Below are 22,100 nucleotides of genomic sequence, written 5' to 3'. Positions count from 1 at the left end.
AGCCAGCATGGATTTGTGAAAGGTAGGTCGTGCCTGACAAACCTGATTGAATTTTTTGAAGAGGTGACTAAAGTAGTGGACAGGGGAATGTCAATGGATGTTATTTATATGGACTTCCAGAAGCCATATGATAAGGTCCCACATAAGAGACTGTTAGCTAAGATAGAAGCCCATGGAATCGAGGGAAAGTTACAGACTTGGTTAGGAAGTTGGCTGAGCGAAAGGCGACAGAGAGTAGGGATAATGGGTAGGTACTCACATTGGCAGGATGTGACTAGTGGAGTCCCGCAGGGATCTGTCTTGGGGCCTCAATTATTCACAATATTTATTAACAACTTAGATGAAGGCATAGAAAGTCTCATATCTAAGTTTGCCAATGACACAAAGATTGGTGGCTTTGTAAGCAGTGTAGATGAAAACATAAAATTACAAAGCGATATTGATAGATTAGGTGAATGGGCAAAACTGTGGCAAATGGAATTCAATGTAGACAAATGTGAGGTCATCCACTTTGGATCAAAAAAGGATAGGACAGGGTACTTTCTAAATGGTAAAAAGTTAAAAACAGTGGATGTCCAAAGGGACTTAGGGGTTCAGGTACATAGATCATTGAAGTGTCATGAACAGGTGCAGAAAATAATCAAGAAGGCTAATGGAATGCTGGCCTTTATATCTAGAGGACTAGAGTACAAGGGGGCAGAAGTTATGCTGCAGCTATACAAAACCCTGGTTAGACCGCACCTGGAGTACTGTGAGCAGTTCTTGGCACCGCACCTTCGGAAGGACATATTGGCCTTGGAGGGAGTGCAGCGTAGGTTTACTAGAATGATACCCGGACTTCAAGGGTTAAGTTACGAGGAGAGATTACACAAATTGGGGTTGTATTCTCTAGAGTTTCGAAGGTTAAGGGGTGATCTGATCGAAGTTTATAAGATATTAAGGGGAACAGATAGGGTGGATAGAGAGAAACTATTTCCGCTGGTTGGGGATTTTAGGAGAAGTGGGCTCAGTCTAAAAATTAGAGCCAGACCTTTCAGGAGCGAGATTAGAGAACATTTCTACACACAAAGGGTGGTGGAAGTTTGGAACTCTCTTCCGCAAACGGCAATTGATACTAGCTCAATTGCTAAATTTTAAATCTGAGATAGATAGCTTTTTGGCAATCAAAGGTATTAAGGGATATGGGCCAAAGGCAAGTATATGGAGTTAGATCACAGATCAGCCATGATCTTATCAAATGGCGGAGCAGGCACGAGGGGCTGAATGGCCTACTCCTGTTCCTATGTTCACTGCCCCACTGTCTACTCTCAAAAATAATAGGTGTTATCCTGGCTTAATGATCCTGGGGTGAGTCAATTAACTCTCATTATCTCAGTTAGAAGTAGTTTGTGAACCATGACTTTCCACAAATGGGCTCATCTAGCTTTAATACACATCTTCAATGCTTGAGCCATTAACAAAGAAACTGTTTGCCCCAGTAGTTGCAGCTTGTGGCTTTTTAAACCTGCACAAATCACTTGGTGTTTTAAAACACAACAGCCGTTACCATTAAAAAAAGGTCTAAAATTCTAAGATATGGCAACTAGCCTATATGCTCTTGCTCTGCACTATATGCTGACAGCTTTGAAATCATGACCTGTTCTTTGCTTTTTCTTATAAACATTACCAAATCCCTATCTCGTGATTTACCTTGCATTCTTTCACGCTCTTTTCAACCTTGGTAGTGTCCTTATTTTAGGTTGCCAAGGTTTCATAATAATAATAAAAAAATAGTACTAGTAGATGACACTTAGGGGGCGAAATTTAACTCAGGTCATAAAAACGGGTGGCCAGGAGTTGCAAATTCGGTGGGGGCGTCTCCACCACCCCGTCAACACCCAAGGTCCACCTGAAGCTATACTCAGGCAGGTCTGTAAATGGGTGAGTGGCCCGCCCGCCTGAAACAGGCGTAAGGCCGCTTCACTATGCGAATCAGGATCCTTCGCCGGTTGTAGGACTCCAGTGCAAAATTCTGGTACAAATGGGCAGAGCTTGCACCCCACCTAGTTGTACCAGGCCTTGAGCACCACTGGTCGGTGCTCAAATAACAGTTATAATTTTGTGGAGCTAGAAGGAGCAGAAGTGCTCCTCCTGGTTCCACAATAGCTTGTATTTATATAGCGCCTTTAATGTAGTAAAATGTCCCAAAGCGCTTCAACAGGAGCGTTAGCAAACAAAATCTGACACCGAGCCACATAAGGAGATATTAAGACAGGTGACGAAAAGCTTGGCCAAAGAGGTAGGTTTTAAAGAGCGTCTTAAAAAGGGGGGAAAAGAGAGAGGTAGAGAGGTCCAAGGAGGGAATTCCAGAGCATGGGCTTGGGCAGCTGAAGGCATGGCCGCCAATGCTGGAGCGATGAAAATCGGGAATGCGCAAGAGGCCAGAATCCAGAAATCCAATGGACCGTTGCTGGACCGGGCTTGCCTCCCTCAGTTTCGCCCCACAGGATCTACCTGCGGGCTGGCTCGCTTTCAAAGCTGGCCAGAATTTATCAAGACCCCCAACCGGCTCGACTGCATCCAGATGCCCATTTAACGCCCGCGGCTCGCCGCTTCTGTTCAAATGATATCCAGATGCTGAATTTAGCTTGGTCCTCAAGCCGGCATGCAGAGCAATTGCTTCGCTGACTTGCCACCCGTTTTGGGCACAAGTCGAATTCCTCCCTCTCAGTTGGAGAAGGAACATTATGGCAGGCCCGAGGATTACGTTTACTTATGATGACAAAGAGACTCTTAGACACTGCAGTGACCCACATCCCACTCTTATTATACAGAAACGTTTTGTTCCACGATAAGGATCTGCCTCCTATGCGTGCATACCATGCAGATCAAGGTGACAACCTTTTGTGTTTGATAATAGCAGTGGAGATTTTCCTGGATATCCTGTAATGATAGTGGAACTGCAGTTGACATATATGATGGTATTTTTGGTGTCTCTTGTCTCTACAAGTCAGCAATCTCAGTGTCAGCTGCCTGCAACACTTAAATTAGAAAGACAACATGGATGTGATAGTTCACCATGACAGGGTCCTTGGGGATTCTTTATTGTATCGCGCTGATTGAAAATAGCCTTTTACATCCTGCTCATAAAAGCTGCAACCTGCAAGTAGCACCAAAAATGCAAGTCTTTGAAATTAACCCTTTGCTTTGAAATCTTTTTCATGACGAGATCTCTCAAAAATCTAACTGCTGTACATTCTCCCTCTGATCCTGCAGTTGGGAACACACAGAGCTGGTAACAGAGTGAGGTGGGAACTGGATCAGAACAGTACTTCTAAGGAGGAATTTGACTAAGGTGTGAATTCAGTGGTGATTAGAGTAAGTGGTGAGTAAGTACTTCGGAACATTATGTATGTGTGTGTTTTCCCCCCTCTTTAACTGATTGGTGCAACTGTAGTGAATTAACAGTTAACAGATAGCCGATTAATCACTGGCTAGGTGTTAATTAATCTACTGTGTAGTTGGGTTGGCTGAGCAGCTAAAACTGGATTGTGATCTAATTTGGTAGGGGTATGAGAAGAGAAATAGTAGTGGGATCACATCAGTTTTGAGTGGTGAGCAGGTCAGGGAATGAAGTTACGACAGAGTGAGAACAATACGTCCATAGTGGAAATTTTACTAGGGTGGGAATTTAGGGCAGTGTAGTTTAATTGAAATTTAAGTTGATAAAAATATAAACTTAACTAGCATTTATAGTAAGAATGGCAACGTAGGAAGAGACATTAACATCTGGTTCCTGCAGAATGGTAGGGGGGTTAAATTGGTAGGGGGTTGAATAGTAGGGGGGTTAAATTGGTTAACCCCTGAAACTAGGTGCGGGGGTCACGTGAGATTCGTGCTGCCTGAAAATCTGCACGATTGCTCTGTGCAGCCAGCACTCCCTGCGCTGTTGAGTGGCTGCACGCACCAGCAGGGGGCCTGATATGGGGCGTGGCCAGCACTACTTAAAGGCAACCTGCACCTCTTAAAGGGGAAGTGGAGCCCTGCAGTACCCCGCAGAGCGTCATTGTATGCTGCACAACCTAGTCATTGAGAGGACAGCCCTTGGCACCGCCTATCCAGCAAGACCCTGAGCCAGAGGAGGAAGATGCAGGGAGACAACAAGGTGCACAGGCCCTGTCTGCCAGGGCTCTGCGTGCTCTCCTTATTAATGAGCGATATCAATAACCTCAACAACACCTCCCAAGTCAACAACAGTCCTACAATCTGCACCTGTCCTCTCCCACATAACTATCCAATCATTGTGCTTATGATTACACATTGCTTCCTCCCGCAGCTCATCACAAATAAAAACCACCACCAACTGCGACTATAAGTACAAATTTATAAACTGACACATGAAGTCATGTATACAACATTAGACTATTCACCCTTGTGTATTCCCTTAGTGCCTGTCGTTTGTCTGCCTTTTCCTTTCCTTGTGCTCATACGAGGTGTATCCCCAGTGGCTGGAGCATGGGTGGTGGGGGGCTGCTGGCCTTCAATGGAGGAGCTTGCAGATGGCCGTGGAGGACAACCTCGAGCAGCTCTGGGACAGGGGGGCCCGGCTTCAAACTGCACCATCTTGGCCTGGGCTGCAGCTGGGGATACACCTCGTACGAGCACTAGGAAAGGAAAAGGCAGACGAACGACAGGCACTAAGGGAATGCACAAGGGTGAATAGTCTAATGTTGTATACATGACTTCATGTGTCAGTTTATAAATTTGTACTTATAGTCGCAGTTGGTGGTAGTTTTTATTTATTTGGGTGATGTGGCTGTCATGGTTGAATAGCTGCCAGTGTGTGTGACCTGTGAGTTGTTGGTGTGAGGCTTGTAAGAGTGGGACTATGTGATGGTGAGATGCAACATGCGAAGTACAGCATTGCGTATGGATGGGCAGTGTTTGGCGGGGGCGGGGGGGTGCCATGCATGGAGCAGTGGTAATATTGGTAGGATGTGCCACTTGACATTTGAATTCACTCACCTTGATCACTCGTGTCAAATCATTGAACTTTTTCCTGCACTGCACCCACGTGCGTGGTGCAATGCTCCTGGCATTCACTTCCAGCGCCACTTCCTCCCACTGCCTCCACAGCTGGTGTCTGGAGGACCTCGTGCCACCGTGCAGATACAGGATGGCCCTCCATGCATCCACCAAGGCTTCCAGTGCGTTAACCGAGAACATTGGTGCATGCTGTCTCGCAGGTCCAGCCATTAGATTTTTCTTGCACCACTGCAGCCCAGGCCAAGATGGTGCAGTTTGAAGCCGGGCCCCCCTGTCCCAGAGCTGCTCGAGGTTGTCCTCCACGGCCATCTGCAAGCTCCTCCATTGAAGGCCAGCAGCCCCCCACCACCCATGCTCCAGCCACTGGGGATACACCTCGTATGAGCACAAGGAAAGGAAAAGGCAGACAAACGACAGGCACTAAGGGAATACACAAGGGTGAATAGTCTAATGTTGTATACATGACTTCATGTGTCAGTTTATAAATTTGTACTTATAGTCGCAGTTGGTGGTGGTTTTTATTTGTGATGAGCTGCGGGAGGAAGCAATGTGTAATCATAAGCACAATGATTGGATAGTTATGTGGGAGAGGACAGGTGCAGATTGTAGGACTGTTGTTGACTTGGGAGGTGTTGTTGAGGTTATTGATATCGCTCATTAATAAGGAGAGCACGCAGAGCCCTGGCAGACAGGGCCTGTGCACCTTGTTGTCTCCCTGCATCTTCCTCCTCTGGCTCAGGGTCTTGCTGGATAGGCGGTGCCAAGGGCTGTCCTCTCAATGACTAGGTTGTGCAGCATACAATGACGCTCTGCGGGGTACTGCAGGGCTCCACCAGAATGGTCCAGGCAGCGGAAGCGTTGCTTTAGGAGGCCTACGGTGTGCTCGATGACATTCCGAGTGGCTGCATGGCTCTCATTGTATGCCTGCTCTGCACGTGTGCGTGTTACTGACCGGTGTCATGAGCCACGTCATGAGCTGATAGCCCAGTAGCCAGCCTTTGACTTGCTGGTTGAAAGATGGTGTGACGTTGGACTGCTGCAGAATGAAGGAATCGTGACTGCTGCCAGGGTAGCGGGCATTGACCTGCATGATGTGCTGTGTGCGGTCGCACACCAACTGCACATTGAGGAGTGGAACCCCTTTCTGTTCATGAAGATGGCAGAGTTGAGATGTGGTGCACACATGGCTATATGTGTGCAGTCAATGGTACCCTGCACCATGGGGAAGCCTGCAATGTGAGCAAACCCTCACGCTCCCCCATTCTGCTTCTCTCTGTTAAGAGGGAACGTTATGAACCTGTTGCATAGCTCGTACAGTGCCTCCGTGATTTCCCTTATGCAGCAGTGCACTGCAAACTGCGAGATGTTGCACATATCGCCAGCAGAGGCCTGAAAGGATCCAGAGCCGTAAAAGTTCAGTGCCACAGTTACCTTGACAGCCACAGGCAATGCTGTCCTCGCCCTGCTGTGAGGCTGCAGCAGTTGACATATCTCTAACAACCTCTTTGGTGAACTGCAGCCATCAGATGCACTGATCTTCGCTCAGGTTGAGTAAGAGAATTGTTCCCTTAAGGCCCTTGTTGGACGACTCCGACTATGCTCTCAGTTGTGTTCAATGCCCAGCGGGAGCCCTAGCAGGCCACCCATGGTTGGCAGAAACCTTGTTCAGCACACAGTTTTAAATGCCACCAACAGTAATGCAGGACCTGCCAGACCACTCTATATAATACTGCAACTTCCTCCAAGTATAAGAAGCTTCAAGAAACATGTACAATTGTACTAGTAGCCAGAAGCAATAATTCAGCAACTAACCTGCATGATTCCTTTAAATAGCAATGGTGTGGGGTCCTCCAGGCCATCTACAACCTGTTAAGCTTTACATGGTTAACAGCGTTGAGTTCCAAAATCGCATCTGTCCCTTTAAATCAGCGTTGCACACTGATTTACCGCATATTCTCCCTACTTTACATGGTGTTGACGTTCATCATCTGCACGTGCGCAAACTCCTTTACCAAGATGGTGTCCGCACATGTCACGCTAGAAGTATGCGCGCGGATTCCGGACACCATTTTGGCTCCTTGGGAGGCCGCATAGCGCCTACACAAAGGGCACTACACAGCCCAATCTATGGCCCTTGGTGTTAACTTGGGCAAACACATCTGCAAGAAGTATTCCCAACTGAGATGACTTGAACTCAAGATGGACTTGGAAACAATCTGACACATCAGGGGAAAAAAATTGGTATAAAAACAAAGGCACCTAATTGGAATAGGGCAGATTTTAGAAAGATGACGAGTGAGCGAACTAAGGTGAAAAGAGAAATTGGTTCACAGGACTGTAGATCAACAATGGGATTTATTTATGTATTTTTTTTAGAAAGAGATTTCAAAGTTGGGGAATAAATATACACCATTTTTAAAAAAGGAAATTACTTCAAGTTTCAGAATGCTGTGGATAAATAGAGGTTAGAAACAAACTAAAGTTGAAGAGGAGGGCATATGGGGCCTGTAGGGATGATAAAAATAAGAAAAAATACAAGAAAATAAGGACAGAGGTTAAGAAAAGGATAAGGGGAGCAAGGAGGATGTATGAGGAGAGAATCTCAAAGTAGTAATAAGAACAGTAAAATATTCTACAAATATCAGCCTTTCTTGATTCAAAGTACAATAATTAATTTTTTTTAAAAAACAAAATGTACCAGCTCACACTTACTGATGTTGATTTTCATCTGCCACATTTTTGTCCATTCCACCATCAATACAACTTACATTTATATAATGCCTTTAATAATGGATCGATTGAAAGGAGAGGACAGATATTCTTATCTACTGGCACTTATGGGAACACTATTCCTGGAAAGACGATGGCAGTGTATTAACCAAGCTGAACCTCTTCAGGTCTGTTTCTGATCTTAGTAATAAAGCATACTGTGCAACAAGATTTAGGCCAAAGGTTCAACCATGGAATTGCTAGGCAACAGGCATTACTGATGACACCTGAACTCTGAAGGCAAACTCAACAAAAGGATTTTTGAGTATGAAATCAATAATGAATAGTAAAGTCTTCAGTGTATATGGCATTCAAGTTAATGGGGCAGAAGTCGCTTGGGAAATAACAATGAGTTCAACAGCGCTCTCCGTTGTTCGTGGCGAAATCAAGGAGCAAGTTCTGGCTTTCGCACATGGGCAGTGAAACGCGGAAATCTAGAACTTGCTCCTACTGGTTTGCCGGTGATATGGCCGCTTTGAATTAAAGGGACCTCGCACGCTGCAATCAGAGAAATCATTGAAAAAGTGCCAACTTGCTCATCTGCCCAGCTGGAAAGTAACTAATTACACCACCAAACAGGTATGCTTAAAACAAAAAACAGGTCTAAACTAAGTTTTTGCAGCATGGTAAGTCTTAATGACTGCCAAACAACTAAAAATTAACTTTTAAAAAAATGTGGAGTCTCATTACTCCTTATTTTAATAGTTTTTGGTCATTAAAAATGTTCTTTTCCTTTCTGTCCCATTAATTTATTTAAATTATTTCTTACCCTTTTGTCCCCCCCCCCCCCCCCCTCCGGCTGTCTAACTTTTTTTACATTGATTCAAAATGATTGATTTAAACAACTTCCTGCAGAATCAGCTGTCAAAAATGCTGCGATCTGATTGGTTGAGGGGGCAAGAGCGATCAGCTGTCAAAAATGCTGTGATCTGATTGGTCGAGGGGAGTGCTCTATCCTCTTCTCCCATGGGTCCTAGCTTGGCCTGAACTGACGCTAGGCTCTTCTCCACTTCCTAATCGAAGAAAAGACCATGGTAAGTTAGTGGGTTAGTATAAATCTATGGAGCGGCGAGCACAGTTGGTTCACTGCTCTGAGCAATTTCTACCCCAATATTTTTCATTACTGTTCCTCATATCAGCTAGATTCCACACACAAGAAAAAACCTGTACCATAGGGGTTAACAGACACAGAGACTGCAGTGGTTCATTTAGTTTAAGGACTGAATCGGATAATTTACGTGACTCTGTTCCTAATGTCACATACACAGAAAATACCGAAGATAAGTTTTACCGAGAGATTGCTCGCTTGTCAGATTGATTCAAACCTCACGATTTTCAATTTATGCAGGAACTAAAATGTTTTTGCTCTCCAAGCTAATGTGGACTTGCAACTGTAGTGTCAATATGATTGCATCAACAGCTTTGAGTAAATATGACCTTTTTAAAAAAAAATCGCACCACAATGCATCACGCAGTTACTTGCAGTGATAAGTGTTTGAATTCAAATAGTGACTGGTGCTGCCATCTGCTGCATGAGTGTTGTAAAAGCTAATCATCTATTAGTGGGTAAATTCAATGAGGCACAGCCTCAGCGGATGGGGTATGCAGGTCAGAGATAGGGCTCTAACATAACAAGGCTAATTCTGCAACCCGCACTCCCATTTAGTGAGGTTCCATGACAGCCTTGCAGAATTACTTCTCATAATAATTTTTTTTTATTTGTTCTTTTTTAAAAAAATATAAATAGCATAGATGCATTTAAAGGGAACAAGAACTTGCATTTATATAGCGCCTTTAACATAGTAAGATGTCCCAAGGCGCTTCACAGGAGCGATTTTCAAACAAAATTTCACATCGAGCCACATAAAGAGATATTAGGACAGGTGATCAAAAGCTTGGTCAAAGAGGTAGGTGTTAAGGAGTGTCCTAAAAAGGAGGAGAGAGAGAGAGAGGCAGAGAGGTTTAGGGAGGGAATTCCAGAGCTTAAGGTCTAGGCAGCTGAAGGGGTGGCCAGCAATGGTGGAGCAATTAAAATCGGGGATGTGCAAGAGGCAAGAATTGGAGGAGCGCAGAGATCTCGGAGGGTTGTAGGGCTGGAGGAGATTACGGTGATAGGGAGGGGCGAGGCCATGGAGGGATTTGAAAACAAGGATGAGAATGTTAAGTACATGAGGGAGAAAGGAATAGAAGGATATGCTGATAGGGTTAGATGAAGTAGAGTGGGAGGAAGCTTGTGTGGAGTATAAACACCAGTTGGGCCAAATGGCCTGTTTCTGTGCTGTAAATTCTATCTAATATTTGTTCTTGAGAAGTAGACAATGCTGGCAAAGCAGCATTAGATGCCCTGACATCAAAGAGTCAACCGCATACTGTGGGACTGGAATCACGTGTCAGACCGGGTAGGAGTGGCAGTTTATTTTCCTGAAGTATATTAGGAAGCAGTTGGATTTTTACAACAATGCAGCAGCTTTTATGATGCTAGCCCTCAAATTACCAGATTTATTTAAATCAATTTCACAACTTGCCGTGATGAGAATTGAACTTAAGACCTCTGGAGTACAAGTCCAGTACCATAAATCACTAACCTACTGTACCCACATACTGGGAATTACTCTCCAGGTAGTGCGGAGGAAAGGTCCTCTTTTATCAGGTTTATCCATCCTATGTTTCATCCACTGAAGATTTTACCACAGTGAATAAGCTCCACTGACAGAGAACAATCTGCAAAGGGATATAGACAGGTTAAGTGAACCTTTGTGGAACTCCCTTCCCCAGAGAGCAGTGGAGGCAGGGTCATTGAATATTTTTAAGGCTGAGTTAGATAGACTCCTGATTAACAAGGGAGTCAAAGGTTATAGTAGGTAGACGGGAAAGTAGGGTTGAGGTCACAATCAGATCAGCTATGATCTTATCAAATGGCAGAGCAGGTTCGCGGGGCCAAATGGCCTATTCCTGCTCTTAATTCGTATGTAACCAAACTATCCCATAATGAAAGCTAAATCTCATGACAAGCCAAAAATCAGAGCCCTCGCCCCAATAAAGACATAAGCAGAGAATGTCTAAATCAGTGCAGAAACCAATGTTTACAGGAGACAGTTGGGGTGTAATGGTAGCAGAAGGGGATGGTCAGAGGTCAGCAATGGTGGGGACCACAGATCAATTCTGCTAAGGCAAGGAGAGAGTTTTGAAATTGTTTACATTCCATATTTGCAACTACAAAAAACATGAAAGCATACTAGAAATATTTGAGTAATATTAAGTCTACTGAAGGCATTCTGCAGATACGTTAGACGTAAAACTGGGACCATTCTACCCCTCCAAAGAACAAAAAGTCTGCCGTAGATGAGAAAGGCCTCCAATTTTTCTCCTGCGACTATATAAATGAGGAGAACCTTGCCTTCAAGGACCCTGGTATGTTGTCTTTTTTTTTAGGTGTAATTATGGTGTAAAAAAACCTCAGATGCAATGAATACACTACATGCTATTTAGTATAAGAAAGGCTTGCATTTGTATAGTGCCTTTCAGGATGTCCCAAAGTGCTTTGCAGCCAATGAAGTACTTTGAAGTGCACTCACTGTTGTAATGTAGGAAACGCGGCAGCCAATTTGCGCTCAGCAAGGTCCCACAAACAACAATGACCAGGTAATCAGATTTTTTTTTAAGTGGTGTCGGTTGAGAGATAAATATTGGCCAGGACAACAAAAGAACACACCTACTATTCTTCAAAATAGTGCCATGGGATCTTTTACATCCACCTGACAGAGGCCTCGACTGCCCTGTTTAACATCTCATCCAAAAGACGGAAACTCCGACAGTGCAGCACTCCCTCAGTACTGCACTGAAGTGTCAGCCTAGATTATGCACTCAAGTCTCTGGAGTGGGATATGAACCCATATCCTTCTGAGTCAGAGGCAAGAGTGCTATCACTGAGCCACAGCTGACATTGTACAGTCCATGCACAATGCTTTGTTGTTTGAACACATTGCACCACCTTGCCACCCATCCCACCTTTATAAGTTCAATATACTAGCCTTTCTAATGTCCACCATTGGCCTTCCCAACTTTTCCATTCCCTTCTTCCTCTTCCTACGTCGCAGACAAAAAGGTACATTAAGGCTGAATCAATTTGGAACGATCCAATAGATATAGTTACCTTCAGCAGGAATTTGCAGGTTAATTACCTCATAACACAGTACGTAGTAGCCTGTGCTTCAAGGAAAAATGAAAGGATTCCTTACCTAACACTGCCATGGGAGCACCATCGTCGCAATTGTCTATAATTAGGAATCAGAGTGTTACATACACCTTATGCAATTCTTTGATTTGTGGAAACTGGTGCTCTGAATGGATTGACGGGACACGCTCTCTTCCAAATAGATCCCCATCGATTGTAATTGGGGTCGATTTAGTGTAGAAACACTGGTTTATAATTATCGAGTTATGATAGGTGGTGAATAAAGCTCCAGTCCTTCCCTCCTTTAAGTTGATCCTTTTTCTGCCAGTTCTTGTTTTCTGTTCACTCTCAAATGCCATCTTCTTTTTCTTCTCTTCTCTAACTTCACATTAGCAAACCCATTTCTTCCGCTGCTTTTGCATCCAGCAGATAGTGCTTTGGGTTGTTTTCATGATAAAGTTGCTTTTTACGTGCACAGGTCATTAACCTGACTCTACCAGGAGAACCGTGATTGGGGATTGCCACACCGCTCCCATCGGACACGAGTATCCCATTGGATGCCAACCCAGTATTCAGAGACTGGAACTCTCCTCTCCGTTCGCCGGGTCTCAGGTACGATAGTTACAGGTAAATAAAATTATGGCCACTTGGACTGCTCAGAACACATTATATAAATAAAATTAAATAATGTTTTAAAATTTGAAAAGTAAAGCTTTACTGATCACACTAGGGTACAGTTTCTCCGTTGCAGACAACCTTTCGAGATCTCATCCAAATGACTGTTCTTCACGTTTGAGGGGAGACGTAAGGGAAGATTATTGTAGCTCTATATTCTGAGAGTGCAGCTCTCCACTGGGGAACGTAGGAGCACAGAATCACCCCTATAATCTCTATTAGCATGTTTTTGACCATTATAATTCAGCCTGGTTTTGTCGTCTTCGGATGTGTATGCAATGGCATTTTCCAGCAGAGAGCCCTGGATAGTGCTTGGGGTGGGAGAACTAACTGATTTTCTTCTTGATCCAGGAGTACTGAGGCCACTTGTACTGCCTTTCACTCCCCCAGCTGAGATAAGATAACGTGGCACAGACATGGTACCCTGGAGGCTTCCCATCACCACTGCATCAAATGTTTTGTTACACTCAACAGTAATATTATGGAATTACATAGAATATACAGCACAGAAGCAGGCCATTTGGCCCATTAGGTCCATGCCAGTGTATCATAGAAATTTACGGTACAGAAGCAGGCCATTCAGCCCATCGTGTCCGTGCCAGCCAAAAAAGTGCTATCCAGCTTAATCCCACTTTCCAGCACTTGGTCTGTAGCCCTGTAGGTTACAGCACTTCAGGTGCTCATCCAAGTACTTTTTAAATGAGTTGAGGGTTTCTGCCTCTACCACCCTTTCAGGCAGTGAGTTCCAGACCCCCACCACCCTCTGGGCGAAAATATTTCTCCTCAGCTCCCCACTAATTCGACCAATTACTTTAAATCCATGCCCCCTGCTCACTGACCACTCTGCTTATGGGAAATAGGTCCTCCCTATCCACTCTATCTGGTCCCGTCATAATTTTATATGCCTCAATTAAATCTCCCCTCAGCCTCCTTTGTTCCAAAGAAAACAACCCCAGCCTATCCAATATTTTCTCATAGCTAAAATTCTCCAGTCCTGGCGACATCCTTGAAAATCTCCTCTGTACCCTCTCTAGTGCAATCACATCATTCCTGTAATGTGTTGATCAGAACTGTACGCAGTACTCTAGCTGTGGCCCAACCAATGTTTTATACAGTCTAGCATAACCTCCCTGCTCTTATAACCTATGCCTCGGCTAATAAAGGAAAGTATCCCGTATGCCTTTTTAAATCACTCTATCTATCTGTCCCGCTATCTTCAGGGATCTGTGGACATGCACTCCAAGGTCCCTCACTTCCTCTACACCTCTCAGTATCCTCCCACTTATTGTGTACTCCCTTGCCTTGTTTGCCCTCCCCAAATTACCTCACACTTCTCTGGATTGAATTCCATTTGCCACTTTTCTGCCCACCTGACCAGTCCGTTGATGTCTTCCTGCATTCTACAGCTTTCCTCCTCACTATCAACCACAAGGCCAATTTTTGTATCATCTGCAAACTTCTTGATCAAACCCCCCACATTCAAGTCCAAATCATTAATATATACCATAAAAAGCAAGGGACCTAGTACTGAACCATGTGGGACCCCACTGGAAACAGCCTTCCAGTCGCAAAAACAACCGTCAACCATTACCCTTTGCTTCCTGCCACTGAGCCAATTTTGGATTCAACTAGCCACTTTCCCTTGAATCCCATGGGCTTTTACTTTTTTGACCAGTCTGCCATGTGGGACCTTGTCAAAAGCCTTTCTAAAATCCATGTACACCACATCAAATGCATTACCCTCATCAACCCTCCTTGTTACCTGCTGAAACAATTCAATCAAGTTAGTCAGACATGACCTTCCCTTAACAAATCCATGCTGACTGTCCTTGATTAACGCGTGCCTTTTTAAATAATGATTTATGCTGTCCCTCAGAATTGATTCCAATAATTTGCCCACCACCGAGGTTAGGCTGACTGGTCTGTAATTACTCGGTCTATCTCCTTCTCCCTTTTTAAACAACGGTACAACATTAGCAGTCCTACAATCTTACGGCACCATGCCTGTAGCCAGGGAGGATTGGAAAATGATGGTCAGAGCCTCCGCTATTTCCTCCCTTGCTTCTCTTAACAGCCTGGGATACATTCCATCTGGGCCTGGCGATTTATCTACTTTTAAAGATGCTAATCCCCTTAATACTTCCTCTCTCTCTATGTTTATCCCATGCAATATTTCACACTCTGCAGTCTTCTCCTCCTCCTCAACTACAATCTCTGCATCATCCCCCTCTTTTGTGAAGACTGATGCAAAGTATTCTTTAAGAACCATACCCACATCTTCCGCCTCCACACATAGAGACCAAAAAAGAACCTAATAGGCCCCACTCTTTCCTTAGTTTTCCTCTTGATCTTTATGTATTTATAAAACATTTTTGGGTTTTCCTTAATTTTACTTGCCAGTATTTTTTCATGCCCTCTCTGATTTCCTAATTTCCTTTTTAATTCCAACCCTGCACTTTCTATACTCCTCTAGACTTTCTGCAGTATTGAGCTCTTGGTGCCTGACATAAGCTTCCCTTTTTTGCCTTATGCTCCTTGTCATCCAGGGGGCTCTAGATTTGGCAGTCCCACCCTTTTCTTTTGTGGGAACATGTTTACTCTGAACCCCTTGAATCTCTCCCACTGTTTTGACACTGATTTACCTTCAAGTAGCTGTTTCCGTCCACTTTTGCTGAATCACTTCTCAGCTTAGTAAAATTGGCCTTTCCCCAATTTAGAACTTTTACGCTTTATGTTTATGCTTTACAAGAGCCTCCTCCCAACCTACTTCTTCTAACCCTATCAGCATATCCTTCTATTTCTTTCTCCCTCATGTGTTTATCTAGCTTCCCCTTAAATGCATCTATGCTAGTCGCCTCAACTACTCCTTGTGGTAGAGAGTTCCACATTCCAACCACTCTCTGGGTAAGGAAGTTTCTCCTGAATTTCCTAATGGATATATTAGTGACTATCTTATATTTATGGCCCCTAGTTCTGGTCTCCCCCGCAAGCGGAAACTTCGTCTCTACATCTACCCTATCAAACCCTTTCATTATCTTAATGACCTCAATCAGGTCACCGCTCAGTTTTCTCTATCTCAGCCTGCTCAATCATTCCTGATAGGTATAACCTCTCAGTTCTGGTATCATCCTAGCAAATCTTTTTTGCACCTTCTCCATTGCCTCTATATCCCTTTTTATAATATGGAGACCAGAATTGTTCACAGGACTCCAAGTGTGGTCTAACCAAGTTCTATACAAGTTTAGCATAACTTCTCTGCTTTTTAATTCTATCCCTCCAGAAATGAACCCTAATGCTTGGTTTACTTTTTTTTAAAATGGCCTTATTAAACTGTGTCACTACTTTTAGCGATTTGTGTATCTGTACCCCCAGATCCCTCTGCTCCTCTACCATTTAGATTCTTATTATCCAGGCAGTATGTGACCCCTTTATTCTTCCTACCAAAATGTAATACCTCACACTTATCTATATTGAAATTCTTTTGCCAATTACACACCCATTCTGAAAGTTTATTAATGTCTTCCTGTACTTTATCGCAGTCCTTCTCTATTAACTACACCCCCCAATCTGGTGTCGTCCGCAAATTTTGAAATTGTACTTCCGATTCCAGAGTCCAAATTGTTCATGTAAATGGTGAACAACAGTGGTCCCAGCACCGATCCTAGTGGAACACCACTTCCCACCTTTTTGTCAGTCTGAGTAACTACCTTTAAGCCCTACTCTGTTTTCTGTTATGTAGCCAGCTTGCTATCCATTCTGCTACCTGTCCCTGACTCCGCATACTCTGACCCTAGTCATCAGTCTACTATGTAGCCTTTTGAATATCCAAATATATTATATCTACTACATTACCCTTGTCTACCCTTTCTGTTATTTCTTCAAAGAATTCAATAAGGTTGGTCAAGCATGACCTTCCCTTCTGAAATCCGTGCTGACTATTCTTTATTATATTTAAATTTTCTAGATGTTTTTCTATTACATCTTTGAGTAAAGATTCCACTATCTTTCCTACCACTGACGTTAAGCTAATTGGTCTATAGTTCCCTGGACTGGTTCTATCTCCCTTTTTAAATATAGGAATCACATTAGCTGTTGCTAGTCCTCTGGCACTATTCCCTTTTCTGGTGAATGAAAATATATATAATTGATAAACTAATCAAACTTATTTTGGATGCTGTATAGGCAGTTTAACTCATCTTTAATAGTTGTTCCTTTTACTTTATTTTTTAAATAGTCCTTTTATACTAATGTTTTATAACTGTAATTGTTATTGACCATTTGTGATCTTCATTCCTTACTCTGGTCTGACCTTCACTCTCATCTCCTATCTCTTTTATCTTTCAGCTTTTATTATTGCTATCGGATCCCTCCCCCATCTTGCTAGTTTAAAGCTTTATGCACCGCCCTATTTATTCTTTCCGCAAGGACTCTGGTCCCATTCTGGTTCAGGTGGAGTCTGTCCCAGCGGTACAGCTCCTTCCTGGCCCAGTATTGCTGCCATTGTCCCAGGAAATAGAACCCCTCCTTCCCACACCACTCTTTACCCATGTATTCACCTTCCTGATCTGCCTATCTCTATGCCAGTTAGCAGATGGCTCAGGTAGTAAACCTGAGATTACCACCTCAGAGGTCCTGCTTTTTAAATTTAGTTCCTAACTTTTGATAGTCCCTTAGCAGGACCTCCTCCTTGTTCTTCCTTATGTCATTGGTGCCGATACGGACCACGACAACTGAATCCTCCCCCTCCCTTTCCAAGTTCCTCTCCAATTGCTCTGATCTGTCCTTTACCCTTGCAACACACCCTTCTGGACTCAGTCATGACTGCAAAGGACGCTATCTATTCGCCTGATTATGGAATTCCCTATGACTACAACCTTTCTAGTCTGATCCTCCTCCTCCTCCCCCTCCTCTTGGACTGCCTCATGTGCCACAGTGCCATGGTTAGCATTCTGGGCATCCTCTCTGCAGCCTTCATCCTCATGTACCAAGTACCTCATAGCTGTTGGATAGGACCAGTATCTGCGAGACCTCCTTCTCTATCTCCCGCTCAGTTATGTGTTGGAGTGTATCTATCTCACACTCCAGCTCAAAGGCTCTGAGCCAGAGTGTCTCAAGCCAGAGATATTTACTGCAGATGTGGCAATCCAGCAAAGTCTTGCTGTCCACAAACTCCCATGTATTACAATCCTGACACACAGCCTGTACTGCTACCTCTAGTTTTTATTTAATCAGTAGTTTATTTGTAGGACTAATGGAATCACTTGAGATCTAGATTATATTTAGTAAATGGATTTAGCTTGATTTCAAAATAATTAATTAGTAATTACTTAGTCCTTTTTAAAAAAAAAAGTATGTATTTTTTATTTAAGTCTTAAAAGTTGACAGGTTATTTTATAGTCCCTTGGTTTAAATCACTTAGCAGCTCCTTCCCCCTCAGACAAATTCCCACACTCACCAAATTCCCAGTCGAAAGTCCTCACTCTGTTAGCAATTCACTCCATTAGAAGTTCAAACTCTGCGCTTTTGCAAAGATCCGGTATTATATAGCTTTTTAACACACTCTAATTACAATTGGTTAGTCAACTTCCAGCCATAATAGTTAACACCTAGCCAGGAACCTACTTACAGCTGATTGTCTGTTACTGTTAACTGCCACTGACTTGCAGCACTGACTTGCAGGTTTTTAAAGTTAGTAAACTAAGTTTAATCTAAGTTAATTTTCAGTTTGATAAAAATTAATCACTCTTACTGCTTACCAGTGTATTCCCACATTCACCAAATTCCCAGTTGAAAGTCCTCACTCTGTTAGCAACTTATCTTGTTAGTGATTTTTGCTGAACAATAAAATATCATCTTGACAGATCCTCGTTCCTTAAATGTCCTCCCACGATAGGAGGTTGCTTTTGAGTGCTCAGTCTCACTAATCATCCATCTAAGCAAAGTAGTACCTTGTGGTTCTGTTCTAGGACTGTTCAGCTTTAAGAAACTTGGTCTCATTAGCATTGCGTGTTGATCAAGATTTGAGTTTTTAATACTTGATAAGCAACTGCCCATAAAACAATTTCACAAGATATGCTTGGCTAGAGCAATTTGGAACCAAGTAAGGATTCTGAGTGAAGGGAATCGGTGATACCAAGTTAAGTTTTCTTTGAGGAGCTGTACTGGGACTTTTGTTTATTTTAGCTCTCAATTCCAATATATCTTTTGCACCTGTTGCTGTTTGTCAAGCTGGCACTATGCCTTGGCCCAGATCAATTTTTCAGACTGCTAGTACCATCACTACTGTCAGCTGAGCATGCAGGTTAGAAATTAATTGATTTACGAAGTTTTTTTTTAATCTGATTTTTGTTATTGATTTCCTGGGAAATTTTCAACAAAAGAAAACATGGGAAGGGGAGCAAGGGGAAAGGGAGGAGAAGAAAATGCCATGTTGCATCTTGCAAACAAGTTCAGGGTTCCCTAAAAAAGACTCAGCAAGAACTGCTTTTGCCAACTTGTTCTCTTAAACTGCAGTTATGCTATAGTTAGCAGCCTCAGTTCAGTATCTGTGGATTGTGATGCCTCGTCAGAAGACCCAAGTAATACTGCCAGCTGCACTTTGCACTGAACTTATTGACAAAGTTGCTCTGTGTACATGCATGTGTTTTCATGCTCCCTGAGGGGCTAATTTTTAATTGCTAAGGGAGAGCAAGCAGGAAGGTCCCGGACGTTCTCTTAATGTTAAGAAGATTGAAAAATAAGTTTATAATGTTCCCAGGAGTTCCAGTGAACTGCCGAGACACTTTTAAAGTCCAAGCATCATGGATTGCCTACGACATATCACTCACGTTAGTGTGATCATGTCAAAAGCCTAAAGACCTTTTCCTGGTGCTAAAAATTATCAGGTTACAATGAAATTCATGTACAGATACTTTTAAACGCTCGTATGAAATCCTTGCATACATTATTATTTTACAGACATTAACCCTGCCTATGTAAAAATAGCTCACATAGGAACGTAGTACGGTCACATTAAGCATTCATTGTGAAATTTGCTGAGCAGAGGTCTTCTTGTTGGCAAGTCTTCTTTCCTTGGGTGAAAATCAGTGAAAAATGATTGGGAATTATTTTAAAAGCCTAAGTATTGGGGGAAAAAATGGCCAAAGAATCCTGAAAATAAACAATCTTCCTGACAAACCACCTGCTTTGAACTAGTGACCATGAATCATAGAATTTTACAGTACAGAATGTTCAGCATGTTGCACCAGCTCCAGGTCTCTGAAACAAGCTGTCCACCTAGTCTCATTCCCCTGTTCTTTTTTCCACTTACTTTTTAAAAGCTATTATGGAACTCGCCAGGGTAATCCATGTCCAGCATTCCTCTATGTAAAGAACAATTCTCCTCACCTAAAAAGCTGAAATTTGGTCAGTAAAGAGTTTATTAAAAATAAGTGGCTACAAGAGCGTGGATGTAGTGATTTCACATAGGGAGCAGTGTGAGCTGAGGCTTACTGACAGACATGTAGCTCTACAGAGTGTGTCTCTTCACATCGGTACTGAAGTGTAGAATGAGTTTTGGGTGTGAGGTATGAAGCAGTTAATGGAAATCGTTGCAAGTTGCTGTAATATTACAACAGTTGTAAGTTGCTGTGACTCTTCTTAAAACACTGGTTGTAATTAATGTACCACCTTATTTGGGTTTGAAAATGTAAATATTTCAGGCATGAGACCACAGTTCCAGTATATTGTTTGGTTTAAAGGATGACCGTGGATTGAACTTGAGTTGTCTAAGCATCGTAGCATATGTTGCATTTGTTTAAATCCCATTTTTGACCCCTTATAATTTGTTAGATACTTTACAGATAAACACCCATGCCAACTGTTTTGGGATTGGCTAAATGAATCTTCTAGAAGGACTGAATGGCCTACTCCTGTTCCTAAGTTCTAACTGATATTAGGTCCAAGGAGGTGACCTTAAAACGGAGAGTGATGGATTATTAAAAACCATAGAATGCTGTTAGAAATTATTTTTAGATCCCCTAATGGTACACTGGGTTCCAAATCCCCTCTTTGCTATTTGGAGGATTTTTTTCCATGTGTAAAATTGGCTGTTACTTACATTCCCCTCTATAGGTCAGAAGGTTATGGTTTCAAATCCTGCACCAATATTTGAACTCATAGGCCCTGAACATTCGCGACATTTCTGGCAGACTCCTGTCGTAAGATATGCCAGGTGCGACCCTGTGTAGGGGATTCTGGGATTACCTTCTCGGGAGTAGGGGCAGAGCCTCTGCCTGTCCCCACAAGGCCATTGATGTAATGGGGGTGGGGCCGGGGGCAGGGACTCCCTGTCAGGTGTTCAAGCTCCTAGGTCCTCAGTCGAGACCTGGTGTAGCTTCGCCTGGTATTATCAGATGGAAGTGGAGTCCATCTGCGGATCCGGGCTGGAGTCAGATTCTGGACCCTCCGAAGATCAAGGTGGAGTTATTTTTGCCCATTATTTTTTATGTGGCCCCCACAGTGAGCAGCTGGAGTTAAGATCCTCCACTTTCTTGCAAGGCGGAGGGGGGGGGAGGGGAGTCCCGTCATAACTGCTGGGATTTTGCCCTGGCCGGTTTTCTAGGCCTTATTCTGGATTGCTGCTCCAGTGCTGCATTGTTGAATGAAGTTCTCAGTGTGTCCTGGCCAACATTCCTCCCACAATTATTACCATAAAAAAGAACAGATTAACTGTTTGTTTATTTCATTGCTGTTTGTGGATGTCGCTGACACAGAATGGCTGCTGTGTTTACATCCCATTCACTGTGTGAAGATCTTTTGAGGTATTTCACTGACATAGGATTCCACAAAATAGCTTGTTGTTTTTCTTTAAACATAAAGTTTTAAAAGCAAAAAAACCAAATAATCCAACCCCAGATGCGAGAATGTTATTAACTGAGCCAAGCTCTTCTAAATCCACAATAAAGCGCGCATATAACTGATGTAATATTTTTGGACAGGAACAAAGAACAGTGAAAAGACAAGTGTCAGCAGGTTGTGGGTTCAAGTCCGACTCCAGAGACTTGCACATAATCCAGGCTGACACCCCAGTGCAATACTGAGGGAGTGCTGCACTGTTGGAGGTGCCTTCTTTCGGATGAGATGTTAAACCAAGGCCACGCCTGACCTTTCAGGCAATATAAACATGGCACTGTAAGCATGGCACTTTGAGGAAGAGCAGGGGAGTTCTCCCAGTGTCCTGACCAACATTGATCCCTCAACCAACAGCACTAAAATAGATCATGTATCTCATTGCTGTTTGTAGGATCTCACTGTGCAAATTGGCTGCTGCGTTTCCCTACATTATAACAGTGACTAAAGAAAGAAAAGCAAAAGCATGCATTTCTGTAGTACCTTTCACATTATCAGGACGTCCCAAAGCGCTTACAGCCAATGAAGTACTTTAGTCAGGGGTGGAGTTAGAGCCGTATAAGCCCTA

The 22,100-nt window shown here is 43.2% G+C and overlaps 2 protein-coding genes across 11 annotated transcripts in view; one reads left to right on the top strand and one right to left on the bottom strand.

Moving 5' to 3' along the window:
- Positions 1-22,100, top strand: part of LOC137325142 (kynurenine--oxoglutarate transaminase 3-like) — an 88,977-nt gene that overhangs the window by 5,221 nt on the left and 61,656 nt on the right. For 5 of the 10 annotated variants that reach the window (XR_010963825.1, XR_010963824.1, XM_067989900.1 and 2 more), the window contains exons 1-2: positions 8,724-8,828; positions 12,447-12,595. Coding sequence is in view for 3 of the 10 variants with exons in the window: in XM_067989892.1 (XP_067845993.1) it covers positions 12,526-12,595 (70 nt within the window). In the remaining 7 variants the exon portion in view is untranslated. Of the gene's footprint in view, positions 1-3,255; positions 3,365-8,723; positions 8,829-12,446; positions 12,596-22,100 lie in introns of those variants that run through there. The other 5 variants (XM_067989901.1, XM_067989894.1, XM_067989897.1 and 2 more) reach the window with 3 other exon arrangements.
- The window catches only part of LOC137325141 (volume-regulated anion channel subunit LRRC8B-like), a 97,988-nt gene that overhangs the window by 49,500 nt on the left and 26,388 nt on the right, over positions 1-22,100 (bottom strand). The window lies entirely within an intron of this gene.

Source organism: Heptranchias perlo, chromosome 9 (genome assembly GCF_035084215.1).
Source record: "Heptranchias perlo isolate sHepPer1 chromosome 9, sHepPer1.hap1, whole genome shotgun sequence".
Taxonomy (NCBI): Eukaryota; Metazoa; Chordata; class Chondrichthyes; order Hexanchiformes; family Hexanchidae; genus Heptranchias; species Heptranchias perlo.
This window is presented reverse-complemented; position numbering and strand designations above follow the sequence as displayed.